Source organism: Delphinus delphis, chromosome 15, assembly GCF_949987515.2.
Source record: "Delphinus delphis chromosome 15, mDelDel1.2, whole genome shotgun sequence".
In the NCBI taxonomy this organism is placed as follows: domain Eukaryota; kingdom Metazoa; phylum Chordata; class Mammalia; order Artiodactyla; family Delphinidae; genus Delphinus; species Delphinus delphis.
This window is the reverse complement of record NC_082697.1, coordinates 22,165,653-22,182,127: the sequence shown is the minus strand read 5'-3', so window position 1 is coordinate 22,182,127 and position 16,475 is coordinate 22,165,653. Positions and strand designations below refer to the sequence as shown.

The 16,475-nt window shown below is 37.1% G+C and overlaps 1 protein-coding gene across 3 annotated transcripts in view; it reads right to left on the bottom strand.

Annotated features, from left to right (window-relative positions):
* SAMHD1 (SAM and HD domain containing deoxynucleoside triphosphate triphosphohydrolase 1) overlaps positions 1 to 16,475 on the bottom strand; it is a 65,342-nt gene that overhangs the window by 18,775 nt on the left and 30,092 nt on the right. For all 3 annotated transcript variants that reach the window (XM_060030826.1, XM_060030824.1, XM_060030825.1), the window contains 6 exons: positions 14,686 to 14,756; positions 10,364 to 10,522; positions 8,929 to 9,029; positions 8,430 to 8,538; positions 7,621 to 7,712; positions 6,126 to 6,241 (listed from right to left, as the gene is read on the bottom strand). In XM_060030826.1, the coding sequence (XP_059886809.1) occupies positions 6,126 to 6,241; positions 7,621 to 7,712; positions 8,430 to 8,538; positions 8,929 to 9,029; positions 10,364 to 10,522; positions 14,686 to 14,756 (648 nt within the window). The remainder of the gene's footprint in view (positions 1 to 6,125; positions 6,242 to 7,620; positions 7,713 to 8,429; positions 8,539 to 8,928; positions 9,030 to 10,363; positions 10,523 to 14,685; positions 14,757 to 16,475) is intronic.

Here is a 16,475-nt window from a genome sequence, read left to right as displayed (position 1 = left end):
GGAAATAACTACAACAGAGCACAATAAATAAAAAAGAATGAAAAGAATTAAGGACAGTCTCAGAGACCTCTGGGACAACATTAAATGCACCAACGTTCAAATTATAGGGGGTCCCAGAAGAAGAAGAGAAACACAAAGGGACTGAGAAAATATTTGAAGAGATTATAGTTGAAAACTTCCCTAATATGGGTAAGCAAATAGTCAATCAAGTCCAGGAAGTGCAGAGAGTCCCATATAGGATAAATCCAAGGAGAAACATGCCAAAACACATATTAATCAAATGATCAAAAATTAAATACAAAGAAAAAATATTAAAAGCAGCAAGGGAAAAGCAACAAATAACATACAAGGGAATCCCCATAAGGTTAACAGCTGATCTTTCAGCAGAAACTCCGCAAGCCAGAAGGGAGGCAGGACATATTTAAAGTGATGAAAGGCAAAAACCTACAACCAAGATTACTGTACCCAGCAAGGTTCTCATTCAGATTCGACAGAGAAATTAAAACATTTACAGACAAGCAAGAGCTAAGAGAATTCAGCACCACCAAACCAGCTTTACAACAAATGCTAAAGGAACTTCCCTAGGCAGGAAACACAAGAGAAGGAAAACACCTACAATAACAAACACAAGACAATTAAGAAAATGGTCATAGGAACATACATATCAATAGCTACCTTAAATGTAAATGCATTAAATGCTCCAACCAAAAGACACAGACTGGCTGAATGGATACAAAAACATGACCCGTATATATGTTGTCTACAAGAGACCCACTTCAGACCTAGGGACACATACAGACTGAAAGTGAGGGGATGGCAAAAGATATTCCATGCAAATGGAAATCTAAAGAAAGCTGGAGTAGCAATTCTCATATCAGATAAAATAAAGAATGTTACAAGAGACAAGGAAGGACACTACATAATGATCAAGGGATCAATCCAAGAAGAAGATATAACAATTGTAAATATTTATGCACCCAACACAGGAGCACCTCTATACATAAGGCAACTGCTAACAGCCATAAAAGGGGAAATCGACAGCAACACAATAATAGTAGGGGACTTTAACACCCCACTTTAAGCAATGGACAGATCATCCAAAATGAAAATAAATAAGGAAACACAAGATTTAAATGATACATTAAAAAAGATGGACTTAATTGATATTTATAGGACATCCCATTCCAAAACAACAGAATACACTTTCCTCTCAAGTGCTCATGGAACATTCTCCAGGATAGATCAAATCTTGGGTCACAAATCAAGCCTTGCTAAATTTAAGAAAATTGAAATCGTATCAAGTATCTTTTCTGACTACAATGCCATGAGACTAGATATCACTTACAGGAAAAAATCTGTAAAAAATACAAATATATGGAGGCTAAACAATATACTGCTAAATAACCAAGAGATCACTGAAGAAATCAAAGAGGTAATCAAAAAATACCTAGAAACAAATGTCAATGAAAACATGATGACCCAAAACCTATGAGATGCAGCAAAAGCAGTTCTAAGAGGAAAGTTTATAGCAATACAATCCTACCTCAAGAAACAAGAAACATCTCAAATAAACAACCTAATTTTATACCTAAAGCAAATATAGAAAGAAGAACAAAAAACCCCAAAGTTAGCAGAAGGAAAGAAATCATAAAGATCAGATCAGAAATAAATGAAAAAGAAATGAAGGAAATGATAGCAAAGATCAATAAAAGTGAAAGCTGGTTCTTTGAGAGGATAAACAAAATTGATAGCCATTAGCCAGACTTATCAAGAAAAAAAGGAAGAAGACTCAAATCAAGAGAATTAGAAATGAAAAAGGAGAAGTAACAACTGACACTGCAGAAACAAAAAGGATCATGAGAGATTATTACAAGCAACTATATGCCAATAAAACGGACAACCCGGAAGAAATGGACAAACTCTTAGAAAAGCACAACCTTCTGAGACTGAACCAGGAAGAAACAGAAAATATAAGCACACCAATCACAAACACTGAAATTGAAACTGTGATTAAAAATCTCCCAACAAACAAAAGCCCAGGACCAGATGGCTTCACAGGCAAATTCTATCAAACATTTAGAGAAGAGCTAACACCTATCCTTCTCAAACTCTTCCAAAATATAGCAGAGGGAGGAACACTCCCAAACTCATTCTACAAGTCCACTGTCACCCTGATACCAAAACCAGACAAAGATGTCACAAAAAAAGAAAACTACAGGCCAATATCACTGATGAACATAGATGCAAAAATCCTCAACAAAATACTAGCAAACAGAATCCAACAGCACATTAAAAGGATCATACACCATGATCAAGTGGGGTTTATCCCAGGAATGCAACGATTCTTCAATATACGCAAATCAATCAATGTGATAAACCATATTAACAAATTGAAGGAGAAAAACCATATGATCATCTCAATAGATGCAGAAAAAGCTTTTGACAAAATTCAACACTTATGATAAAAACCCTCCAGAAAGTAGGCATAAAGCGAACTTACCTCAACATAATAAAGGTCATGTATGACAAACCCACAGCCAACATTGTTCTCAATGCTGAAAACCTGAAACCATTTCCACTAAGACCAGGAGCAAGACAAGGTTGCCCACTCTTACCACTATTATTCAACATAGTATTGGAAGTTTTAGCCACAGCAATCAGAGAAGAAAAAGAAATAAAAGGAATCCAAATTGGAAAAGAAGAACTAAAAGTGTCACTGTTTGCAGATGACATGATACTATACATAGAGAATCCTAAAGATGCTACTAGAAAACTACTAGAGCTAATCAATGAATTTGGTAAAGCAGCAGGATACAAAATTAATGCACAGAATTCTCTTGCATCCCTATACACTAATGATGAAAAATCTGAAAGAGAAATTAAGGAAACACTCCCATTTACCACTGCAACAAAAAGAATAAAATACCTAGGAATAAACCTACCTAAGGAGACAAAAGACCTGTATGCAGCAAACTATAAGACACTGAGGAAAGAAATTAAAGATGATACCAACTGATGGAGAGATATATCATGTTCTTGGATTGGAAGAATCAATATTGTGAAAATGACTATACTACCCAAAGCAGTCTACAGATTCAATGCAATCCCTATCAAGCTACCAATGGCATTTTTCACAGAACTAGAACAAAAAATTTCACAATTCATATGGAAACACAAAAGACCACGAATAGCCAGAGCAATCTTGAGAAAGAAAAACGGAGCTGGAGGAATCAGGCTCCCTGACTTCAGACTATACTACAAAGCTACAGTAATCAAGACAGTATGGTACTGGCACAAAATCAGAAATATAGATCAATGGAACAGGATAGAAAGCCCAGAGATAAACCCACACACATATGGTCACCTTATCTTTGATAAAGGAGGCAAGAACATATAATGGAGAAAAGACAGCCTCTTCAATAAGTGGTGCTGAGAAAACTGGACAGCTACATGTAAAAGAATGAAATTAGAACACTCCCTGACACCACACACAAAACTAAACTCAAAATGGATTAAAGACTTAAATGTAAGGCCAGACACTATAAAACTCTTAGAGGAAAACATAGGCAGAACACTCCATGATATAAATCACAGCAAGATCCTTTCTGACCCACCTCCCAGAGTAATGGTAATAAAAACAAAAATAAACAAACAGGACCTAATGAAGCTTAAAAGTTTTTGCATAGCAAAGGAAACTATAAACAAGACGAAAAGGCAACCCTCAGAATGGGAGAAGATATTTGCAAACAAATCAATGGACAAAGGATTAATCTCCAAAATATATAAACAGCTCATGCAGCTCAATGTTAAAAAAACAAACAACCCAATCCAAAACTGGGCAGAAGACCTAAATAGACATTTCTCCAAAGAAGATATACAGATTGTCAACAAACACATGAAAGGATGCTCAACATCACTAATCATTAGAGACATGTAAATCAAAACTACAATGAGGTATCACCTCACACCAGTCAGAATGGTCATCATCAAAATATCTACGGACAATAAATGCTGGAGAGGGTGTGGAGAAAAGGGAACCCTCTTGCACTGTTGGTGGGAACGTAAATTGATACAGCCACTATGGAGAACAGCATGCAGGTTCATAAAAAACTAAAAATAGAACTACCATATGACCTAGCAATCCCACTACTGGGCATATACCCTGAGAACATCATAATTCAAAAAGAGTCATGTTGGCTTCCCTGGTGGCGCAGTGGTTGGGAGTCCGCCTGCCGATGCAAGGGACATGGGTTCGTGCCCTGGTCCGGGAAGATCCCACATGCCGCGGAGCGGCTGGGCCTGTGCGCCATGGCCACTGAGCCTGCGCGTCTGGAGCCTGTGCTCCACAACGGGAGAGGCCACAACAGTGAGAGGCCCGCGTACCGAAAAAAAAAAAAAAAAAAAAAAAAAGTCATGTACCACAATGTTCACTGCAGTTCTATTTACAATAGCCAGGACATGGAAGCAAACTAAGTGTCCATTGACAGATGAATAGATAAAGAAGATATGGCTCATATATACAATGGAATATTACTCAGCCATAAAAGAAACGAAATTGAGTTATTTGTAATGAGGTGGATGGACCTAGAATCTGTCATACAGAGTGAAGTAAGTCAGAAAGAGAAAAACAAATACCATATGCTAACACATATATATGGAATCTTAAAAAAAAAAAAAGGTTCTGAAGAACCTAGGGGCAGGACAGGAATAAAGACGCAGACATAGAGAATGGACTTGAGGACACAGGGAGGGGGAAGGGTAAGCTGGGACAAAGTGAGAGAGTGGCATGGACATATATACACTACCAAATGTAAAATAGCTAGCTAGTGGGAAGCAGCCGCATAGCACACGGAGATCAGCTCGGTGCTTTGTGACCACCTAGAGGGGTGGGATAGGGAGGGTGGGAGGGAGGGAGTTGCAAGAGGGAAGAGATATGGGGACATATGTATATGTATAACTGATTCACTTTGTTATACAGCAGAAACTAACACACCATTGTAAAGCAATTATACTCCAATACAGATGTTTAAATAAATAAATAAATAAATATCCACAGCTTGCTCACATTGTCTTATAATCTCTTCTTCCATTCCTATCCACACAACAATGGGAGACTAGTATACCTGCTATGCTGTTATTAAAACAAAACACAGAAACAATTTAGATACATTATCCCCTATAAGTAACTTTGTCATCAGTCCAACCCAGATTAATTAACAAGCAAAAAGCAAACTCACTTGTCACATTATAAACTGTAAGTACTTATGTACAGTGTTGTCAGTGTACACAGACATTTGATACAGGGAATCACCATTTCACTTCTAATCTTTGATTTAGTTATGATTGGAAAATGACTAAAAATTTACAAGTGTAATGGGGACTCTCTATATTATATGTATATAAAATAAAATCTAGCAGAGATGGAGCAGGAAATTGATCTTGGTTGTGTCTGAGGTCACTCAGTTTCTGTTGTTCTTGCTTGGTTCAGAGCCTCCAGCCTTTCCACTGATTCTGTCATGTTGTTTTTAGTTAAGCAGAGACAGTTTTAGGATTTGCAACTAAGAACTCTGACTGGTACACGCTTTTTGGTTTACCTCTTTTGCTTTACTGATCTTTATTTCTCAGTCTACACTTTCCCACATTAAAGAATCAGCTGCAACCCCTCACCTCTCTTCCTTCACACCCTAAGCCGCAGAGTTTGTTTCTGCTGAAATGTTTCTCACATCCTGTGTTTTGCAACAAAAATCATGTTAAAAGGGCAAGTCAGCTTTTTGATACTAGTATGGTATTAGTCCAGCTGTATTATAAGTTAAATAATAATTTGAGTACTTATGTGCCAAGTACTATTCCTGGTGCTACATGCCTCATTGAAGTATCACAACAGAACTATATGCTAGGTGTCATTACTCCCATCTTAGATGAGGAAACTAAGGTTCAGAGAGGTTAAATAACTTTATTAAGGTTACCTTGTTAGTACAAAGCAGAGATAAAACTCAAATCCAATAGTATACAATCACTTTAGAAGCTAAATACATTGGAATGTTTGGAAAATAACTCATCTGCAATCCAGGGTAAGTTTATACTTTATCTGAGATGGACCACCTATGTTACCTTCTAGTTCTTACCTGTCAGCTTAGTGAAGGCTTCCATGTCATCAATTGCTGTAGAAATGTGATACTTTTTTCCTTCAGAACCTGTTATCTCTATGTAAGGGTCTGCTTCGAGGAAGGCATCTGTAATCCTAAAGATCATTTTATAAACATTTATGCTTATGAGAAATTTTGAATATTTGTTTTATGCCTTGCTTAAAGTTAAGGAAATCTTTCTACTTTAGGGAAATAAAATCTTGAGACACAATGTTCTAAAGACAACTGCTTCTCAGACTTACAGATATAGAGAACAAACTAGTGGTTACCAGTGGGGAGAGGGAAGTGGGGAGGGGTAATATAGGGGTAGTGGATTAAGAGGTATAAACTATTAGGTATAAAATAAGCTACAAGGATATATTGTACAAAGAGGAATACAGCTAATATTTTATAATAGCTATAAATGGAATACAACCTTTAAAAGTTGTGAATCACTATATTGTACACCTGCAACTTATAATTTTTAAAAAAGCAAAAAAAAAAAAGACAACTGCTTCTCAATCATGCTAAATAAATCCATGGTGATTTGTGAACTACTACATTTACTGTGTTCCAGGCATTATAACAGAGCTTTAAATACATCATCTTATTTAATCTTTCCAACTATAAGATAGATGTAATCAGCCTCAATTTTACAGATGTAGAAATTAAGGAATTTTCATTTAATCAAGTTAGGAAGAAGTGGTACCAGGCTTTGTACCTACATCTCTCTGATTCTCCACATTAAAAACAAACAAAACAACAAAATCTCTTACCAAAGTGACAACCATACAAATAGGAGAAAGAATTCTAACCAGTGTGCTCATGAGAAGAGATGAGGAAAAGAGTAGAAAAGAAGGTAAATTTTCTCAACACAAATGTTAAATATGAACATGAAAGGCTTAAAATAAATCAATTTAAAACTATTTTAGAGACATGGAATTAACTTGACTCACACCCAACTTTTGGTAATTCCTCATGGGGTCTTTGAGTCACACAGAGACCTGGCTGTACTTTTCTGCTTTGGTTCTGACTGGATCAGGGAGAAGAGGCGAAATTCCTGTAGGTTTTACTATTTGCTACTAATTTTGATAATTGACAGGGTAAGGAGCAACATTAATCTTAATCTTTAAAATTCATTTTTGTCATTAATTTCAGAATATCAATTATCCACGTCCCACCTCTCACCTCCATGACTAATATCTGGTACCTAAGCGACTACCTGTGCGGAGGTCTAAGCCATCCCAGCGTGGCCTCCTTCCTGCCTAGCCTAAACCCCATCTTCTGCTTGAATCTATCCTCTTTACCCACTCTCCTCCTCACCTCTAATGAAGTTCACTTTCTGCTAGTTTTTATTTGTTTAAGCGAACCATTTTAGGTTTGTTCACTTAAAATTCACTTGAATTTACCTAGAAATCTCAACTTGACCCAAGTATGATACTCTAGCAAAGCATCATGGAAAATTTTATAGGGAAATAACAATCGAATTTCTTACATTGTATCAATGATGTTGCCAACTTTGTGTTGATAAGCTCTGCGATGCAAAGAGTTGCGTGTGTGGAACATGTCATACAGGTTTCCAACCTCCTGCAGAAGAATGTGGAACAATGTAGGATCAGATTAGGGATCTTCCCGGACCGGGGCACGAACCCGTGTCCCCTGCATCGGCAGGCGGACTCTCAACCACTGCGCCACCAAGGAAGCCCTACTGAGTGTTTTAACTCAGTGACACATTCTGTTTTAGGCATCTTAAATATAGTCTTTAAATTTCCCAATACCTCTAGAAATTAGGTATTATTATTCTTATAGTCTTCATTCTCAAGAGAAAGACCTTCTATAGTATAATACTGTAATGTTCTTTAGTTACATGATTCTAACCTAGCATGGGACCTAATGATTTTAGGATTTTAACTACCATGAAACACGTAATATAGTGATTAAGGATAATACTCAAGCCAAACTTCCTGGATTGAAATTCCAATTCTGCCATTAATTGTATGTCTTCTCTGTGCTTCAATCTGCTCATCTGTTAAATGGGATAATAACAGTATCTATTCCATAGGGTGGAGGAGGATTGAGTTAATCCCTCTAAAGCACAACATTCAATAAATGTCTATCATAATTTTATTATTATTTAACAATGCAGTAAAAGTGAAAAGAGCCTTAAGATACTTCCAAATGCTAAGCATGAAGTAAAGAGATTGACAATTTACCAGGTAGTGATTTTTCCAAATTAGTTAAAGGTTATTTCTAGATTTCACACTAGGAACTATACCTTCCTCGTTGTTCTCTGACATAGCTTACCTTTTCTCTAGTACAAATGTGCTTCCTATCATCTACCTCACAGACACGGGCAAACTTAATAAAGCGCTTGTAATCAAAATTATTTTGGATTCCAAGATGATGGCAGTCCCTAGAAAGATTCCAAAGCAGAGAAATTAAATATTTCAACAAAGGAAACGGTACCTTAAATATCAACACTAAATTTATACAAGAATTTTATTTTGTTTGTTTATTTAAATAAAAATTGTATATATTTAAAGTATATAAGGATTTTTTTTTTTGCGGTACACAGGCCTCTCACTGTTGTGGCCTCTCCCGTTGGGGAGCACAGGCTCCAGACGCACAGGCGCAGCGGCCATGGCTCACGGGCCCAGCCACTCCGCGGCATGTGGGATCTTCCCGGACTGGGGCACGAACCTGTGTCCCCTGCATCGGCAGGCGGACTTTCAACCACTGCGCCACCAGGGAAGCCCAGTATATAAGGATTTTAAACAACTTTTCTGAAGTGTTCAGTGCATACCTGGCAAAATAATCCCATTTGTCCACATCAATGCCATTTCTTTTATTGGCCACTATCTCATAAAGGAAGCTTTTTTCTTTAGGACGCCCTTTATATAGCCACTGGAAGACAAGAAAACCCACGGAAAGTTTTAGGATAGGAGCCAAATCTATTTGTAAGCAAAGCAAAGCAACTGTATTAATCTGAAAATTATAAACAGATATTTGAACGGGAAGGTTAGGTAAGTGAGAAGGTTCTACTCATTCCTTCTTCCATTTAATTCCTAAATTAGTAGAAAAGGGAAAAGAAATGCTAAAGTGTGATACCCTGTTAATACTAAACCTTGTGCCTTCGGAGGGATCCTAACTCTATTACACTTCCCATAACCAACAAGCATTCTTTCTTTTTTTTTTTTTTTTTTTTACGCGGGCCTCTCACTGTTGTGGCCTCTCCCGTTGCGGAGCACAGGCTCCGGACGCGCAGGCTCAGCGGCCATGGCTCACGAATCTTCCCGGACCGGGGCACGAACCCGTGTCTCCTGCATCGGCAGGCGGACTCTCAACCACTGCGCCACCAGGGAAGCCCCAACAAGCTTTCTTGTTTAAAAATTTAAAAAAAATATAAGATCTAATTATGAACTAGTAAGAATGTTCCTTATATTCTAATGCTTAAATTCAGGCATGAAAATTGTATTGTCTTTCAAAGTAGCCACACATCTAGTCTAAATGATATGCACCATTCAAAGAATTTTTGGAACTCTGTATTTTGTTCGTTTGGGTTTTTTTGGCGGCGCAGTTTGGCCCGTGGGATCCTAGTTCCCCAACTAGGGACAGAACCCGGGCCCTCAGCAGTGAAAGCATCACAGTCCTAACCAGTGGACTGCCAGGGAATTCCCAGGAGCTCTGTTTTTTGGAAACAGGATATTTGCTATAAAATCCACCTCTTTATCTTATGCCTTTCAAGTAGCTTTGTATATTTTAAGGAAAAAAACTTTAAAAACCACAAAGGGAAATTCTTTTTTCTAAGTAAAATAAAAAAGATCAAAAAGGAAACAAAACATATTTCCCTCTAAACTAATTCAACTTTTTTCTAGGTCTTCACATATCTAAATATTTCAAATATGTTAATTTTAATGAATAAACAAGACATACTTCTACATTTTCCAAACTAAGTTACTTTAGGCTTCTATATAAAATACTGCATACATATTCATTAAAAATATTTATATATGTATTTTAATTTGGGGGATAACTTCTGAAGAACTCAGTTAAGAGCTGGAAGAACTATATAAGTCTTTTATTTTTTGCATTAAACAGTAGAAATGTATCACATATTTTATCATTTAGTCTCTCTAAAATAGCCAAATGTCACCTCTTCAAATAGATCTGAAGGAATCAAGCAGAGAGACTAGATGAAAGGAACCAGTCAGTTCAAATTAAGTTGTACACAAACTTACCTTTGAAGAATCTTTGATGGGTGACTCAGGTGGTCCTGTAATTTGTTCCTTGATAAACCAAATATCTTCTTCAGGGATGAGACCATACTGTTCCATGACATCTCTGAGTCCGTTAGAATTAACTAGGTGCTCAAACATCATAACCGAGCCCTGTTCATGCTGGGAAAAGTCAGCACAGTATGGTCTGTTGTAGACTCTAGTCCATCAGAGACCCCTCATTATTTAAATTACTCTTGGCTCCAGGTAATTCAGAGGTAAGGTTCTAATGCATGTTAATTATCAAGTTTCCAACTATAATCTTACAGATATTTTAAAAAATCTGTCAAATTTGTCTATATTGGGACTCCCCTGGTAGTCCAGTGGTTAAGAATCCTCCTTCCAATGCAGGGGATGCAGGTTCTATCCATGGTCAGGGATCTAAGATCCCACATGCTGTGGGGCAACTAAGCCCGCGAGCTCTAGAGCCTGTGTGCCACAACTGGAGAGCCCGCGAGCTGCAATGAAGAGCCCATGTGCTGCAAGGAAAGATCCCACATGCTGCAACGAAGACCCAATGCAGCCAAATAAATAAATAAATATCAGATGGGACTGGAAAAAAAAAACCTCTATATTTTACCAGTCTATAAACCTTTACAAACTAGGTTCATCATTATTACATAAATGTTTAATGAGATATAATCATTTATAATACATAAGTATTGTACACTACAACTGAATATTACCAGATCATAAAGATAGAATAGGTTTTTTTTTTTTTTTCTGAGATGTACCACTTGCAGAATCTTAGTTCCCGGACCAGGGATTGAACCCAGGCCCCAGCAGTGAAAGAGCTGAGTCCTAACCACTGGACCACCAGGGAATTCCCAATAGAATACCATTTTAATGAATACCACTATAAAATTTAGTTGCATTGTTTCATCAGCTTTGGAATTTGTGAAGATGCAAGTTCTATTAGCATTTCCATCTACTGATAAAAAGGGGTAATTCCAGGGCTTCCCTGGTGGTGCAGTGGTTGAGAATCTGCCTGCCAATACAGGGGACACAGGTTCGAGCCCTGGTCTGGGGAGATCCCACATGCCGTGGAGCAACTAGGCCCGTGAGCCACAACTACTGAGCCTGCGCGTCTGGAGCCTGTGCTCCGCAACAAGAGAGGCCACGACAGTGAGAGGCCCGCGCACCGCGATGAAGAGTAGCCCCCGCTCGCTGCAACTACAGAAAGCCCTCGCACAGAAACAAAGACCCAACACACCCCAAAATAAATAAAATATAAATTTAATTTAAAAAAAAGGGGGGGGGGTAATTCCAAACTTGCCAGTAAAAACAAAAATGTCTCAGAGCCCTGAAGTCAAGATCTGGACTGGAATCTCAAATTAGACTCATTTTACTCATCTGTCTCTGCTTGTTCATTTATAATCGTTATAAAGATCAAATGGCCCACTGGAGGGAGACATCACAGGTCTTAGCAAAAACAAACTCAAGAAACATGAAGACAAAACCCTGAATAGTCCTATATCTATTTTTTAACTGAATCAAGATATATATCAATTACATAGGGGAAAAACAGTAAGTTTATGAAATTTGGCAGCCATGGCCTTAATCAGGTGATTGAAGTTAATATTACCAGTAATGGCTTAAAAAGACCTTATGTGCCTCTAATGGGATACACTAAGAAGGTCACACGTGGCATTCTGCCAAAAACAGATAGTCTGACAGTATGAGGAAACCGAAAACTGAAACTCAAAGTAAGGGGCAATCCACAAAATAATCTACCTGTATACTTCAAAAAATGACAAGGTCATGAGAGATAAAGACGGAAGAATTGTTGCAGATCAAAAGAAACTAAAGAGAAATGGCAACTAAGGGTAATGTATGATGGATCAGGACCAAAAATGGTTTTCTTTCCCCTTTTCTATATGGACAGTTGTTGAAATTTGATAGAAAGTCTGTAAATTAGATAATAGTACTGTATCAATAATAATTTCCTGATTTTAATAAATGTACTGAGGTTATGTACGAGAATGTTCTTATTTTTAGGAAATACCTACTGAAGCTTTAGGAATAAACGGGCATGCCTACAACATACTTTCAAATGGTTCAGAAAAAAACTTATACATACAGAAAAATTCAAGTTCCACAAAGATAGCACAGACAATAATAACTAAAATTATAAGCAACTTAGAAGTAAATATAATAAAAGATGTATAAAACCTTTATGGAGAAAATTACAACATTTATAATAGATGAGCAAAAGGCCAAAGATACCTAATAAAAGAAACAGCTGTCCTACCAGCTATCAAGACTTATTATAAAGAAGTAACAATTATGAAAAGTGTGGAATGCAACAGAATCCAGAAAGATTCATCATTACAGAATGTTAAAAAAATGTTGGGGTTGGTATCACAGAATCAGTGGGGACAGTGGTAGAGCATTTGACTGCAGATCACTGGGGAAATTCAATAAACAATTATCCATATTAAAAAAGAAATCAAATTTCTACCACACATATGCAGAGAAATAAATTCCCATGAGGTAAGGACTTACATGTTAAAGGCAAAATATTTAAAGAAAAAGACTTGGGAATGGCTGAGTAGATCCTATTTCAATCGACCCTGTTGGAGAAAAAAACTAACTCTGGACAACTTCCTGAAGGTATTGGATTATGACCAAAAGCAGGCAGATGTTAGAGGGAAATAAACACTTGGAAGAGAAAGGCAGTGGGCAATATTCCAGTTCTTTTATGGCTTTTAGCCTGAGGGAGGCCCTAAGGCTGCAGAACTGGAGAGAAACTATCCATCTTACTAGGTTGAAGAACCAGAAATACTTCATCAAAATTTAAAATTTTTGTTTCTCAAAAGCCACCTTCATTAAAGAAATGAATTGGTAAGTCAGAGACTGGGGTGGGGACAGGGACTATATTCACAATACATGTATCTGACTATATATATAATTACTCAAATTGATAACTAAAAGGCAAACATTCAAATTTTTTAAATGAGTAAATGGAAAAACTCTTCACAAAAGATGATTTATCAATGACAAAGTACAGGAAATGGTACTCAACATACCACAGAGGATGCCAAAAAAAAAAAAAAATCCTATAAGAGACCATTTCACACTCATTAGAAAGAATAACTTAAAAAACTAAATGTTGGGGAGGCTATGGAACAACAGGCACTCTCATATTGCTGGCAGAGTGTAAAATGGGAAACGTCCGGTAGTTGCTTATAAAGTTAAGTATCCATCTACTTGATGACCCAGCAATTCTACTCCTAGATGAACCTAAGACAAATGAAAACGTTTTCCATAAAAATCGTGTACAGTAACATGCATAGCATCTTTATTCATAACAGCCAAAAAACTGAAAACAACCCAAATTCTACAAAAGGAGAAAAAAATCATAACTTATTCATACAATGGAATACTACCTCAGCAATGAGCAGGGACCGACAACTGATGCATGACACACCAACGAATCTCAAAATCATTGTGTTGAGTGAATAAGAGCAAGACACAAAAGAGTACCTATTATAGGATTCTACTCTTATCAATTCTAAGACAGGCAAAACTAGTCTGTTTATAAAAATCAGAAGGTAATAGTGGGAGGGAGATGTAGGAACTGACTGAAAAGGGTCACAAAGGAATTTTCCAGGAAGATGAAAATATTCTATATCTCAACTTGGGTAGTGGCTACATGGATGTATACATTTGTCAAAACTCACTGAACTGTACACTGAAGATCTGTACAACATATTGTATACGAATTACCTTTAAAGAGAGAGAGAAAAAATAGTGGTTGACATGTAAGAAGTGTTCAATATGTATTAATACCTTTTTCTACTCCAAATAATAGTGTGGCCCAAAATAGGAGTTGACCTAACTTTACTTCTCAAAAATTGATTCCAAAAATACAGGTCAGTCACCTGCAAATCTGTAAGTATAAAATGAACTTAGCTGGTATTAGTTACTTCATGGTCATACAAAATGAGTCAAAGCCAGAGTCAGCCTTTTATTTTTTATTTTATACTAGTGTGATAGAGTAGAAAGAGCATTAAATTAGCAGCTAGGAAACCTGGTTTTCTAGTGCTGGCTTTATCATTTAACAACTTTGTGATTTTTGGTGCATCAATACACCTCTACGAATTTCAAGTTCCTTTATACTTACGAAACTGGAGATAATGATTTCCTCCTTAGAGATTACTGTGAGGATCAAATGAAAGCATTATATATAAACACTCTGAAAAACTGTAAAAGGAAGAATACTTTAACACAGCAGTCATTGCTTAGTCTTTATTTTATTGACTATTAAATATATGAATACATACCGTCCATTTCACATCTGGGCGAGCAAGTGGAATAAATCTTCCATCGAACATATGAGAAAATGGCCCATGACCTTAAAAACAAAAGCAGCCTTAGAACAAGAAAAATGTTTGTAAATTGGTAAAATGTAAATCTTTTTAGTTAAACTTGAATATCAATAGAAATTAATAATCTATAAATACATCACAAAAAGGAACAAACCCTTCCTTCCTATTTTCTAAAACAAGAGAACAGGAAGCAGAACAAATACAGGAAAGTAAGCTCTCCACTGAGGGGTCTCTGAGTCACCATAGTTTACATAAATCTGATAAAAGGACAGTTTTGTGTAACCAAAGGAATGTTAATGACAAAAACTTTTGGCTTCTTCAGATTATATATTGGTAGTGTTAGAACAGCAGTTTTAACACAATCCACTAGGGTTAGAAAGAAAATATTAGAACTTTATTACTCTCAACCTTTAAAAACATCTATTTTTATGTAAATTTTATAATGTATGTAATTTATTTTATAATAAATATACACATATCAGGGCTTATCTTGGGTTTTTACTGATGATATGGGCAATCAAAAGTGGAGATCACTACTTTATCTTATTCATAAGTGATCTTAACATTCCACAACATCTAGGAATATGAAACTTTGCTGAGGCACAACTCTGGATTATCAGAATTTCTGAAGGAGTTACAGTTGGCCCTCTGCATTCGCAGATTCAATCAACCTCGGACAAAAAAATATTCAGAAAAAAAAATTCCAGAAAGTTCCAAAAAGCAAAACTTGAATTTGCCAGGCTTGCTGGCAACTATTTACATATAGCTTACACTGTGCTGGTATTATAAGTAATTTAGAATTGATTTAAAGTACATGGGAGGATGTGTGTGGGTTATATGCAAATTTTATATAAGGGGCTTGAGCATCCAGGATTTTGGGGTTTTGGGGGGTTTTTTTTGTATCCGCAGGGGGTCCTGATAGATGGGAAAGGGAGCCTACCTGGACCAGCCCTGGGCCTTTTTGCATGTTGCAGTCTGTACACAAAGGCTTGTTACTATAGAGCTCAGACTCCTAGAAATTGGCAAAAGTTTCCAATGATTCCCTCTCAAAATACCAAAAATCTGTTAAATTTATGATCTAGGGCTGATACTGGTCCTACTGAAATCTCCAAGGGGACATGCTGAAGAGCGTGCCCTATGCCTTTAAGTATCTGGCTACTGAAACCTCCCTTTCCCTGCACTGAGGGCACATGCAAACTCTTAGGATCCTCCAACAGGTAGGAATAAATTACAAGGCTAGGGCTTCCCTGGTGGCACAGTGGTTGAGAGTCCGCCTGCTGATGCAGGGGACACGGGTTCGTGCCCCGGTCCGGGAGGATCCCACATGCCACGGAGCGGCTGGGCCTGTGAGCTATGGCTGCTGAGTCTGCGCGTCAGGAGCCTGTGCTCCACAATGGGAGAGGCCACAACAGTGAGAGGCCCGCGTACAGCGAAAAAAAAAAAAAAAAAAAATTACAAGGATAGGGGAAAAATCTCCTGTGATAAAAGAGAACAGTCCTTTTTCTCTTTCTTTGACCATGGAAAAGGATGATATTCTTCTACTTGGATTTAAGTGGCCCAAGACCTCACATGGGTCAGGGAAGAAAAGAAGTTCTCTAAATCCGTTGTTAATCTGTTAGAGCAGATTATGTATTCTAGGTGTGAGAAGAATAGATTTGACAAATTATCTAAAGGAAAATGGCAATTTTATTTCAACCAAGATAAAGGAAAAATCAAATTCACATCATCCAACACACAGTAGTCAG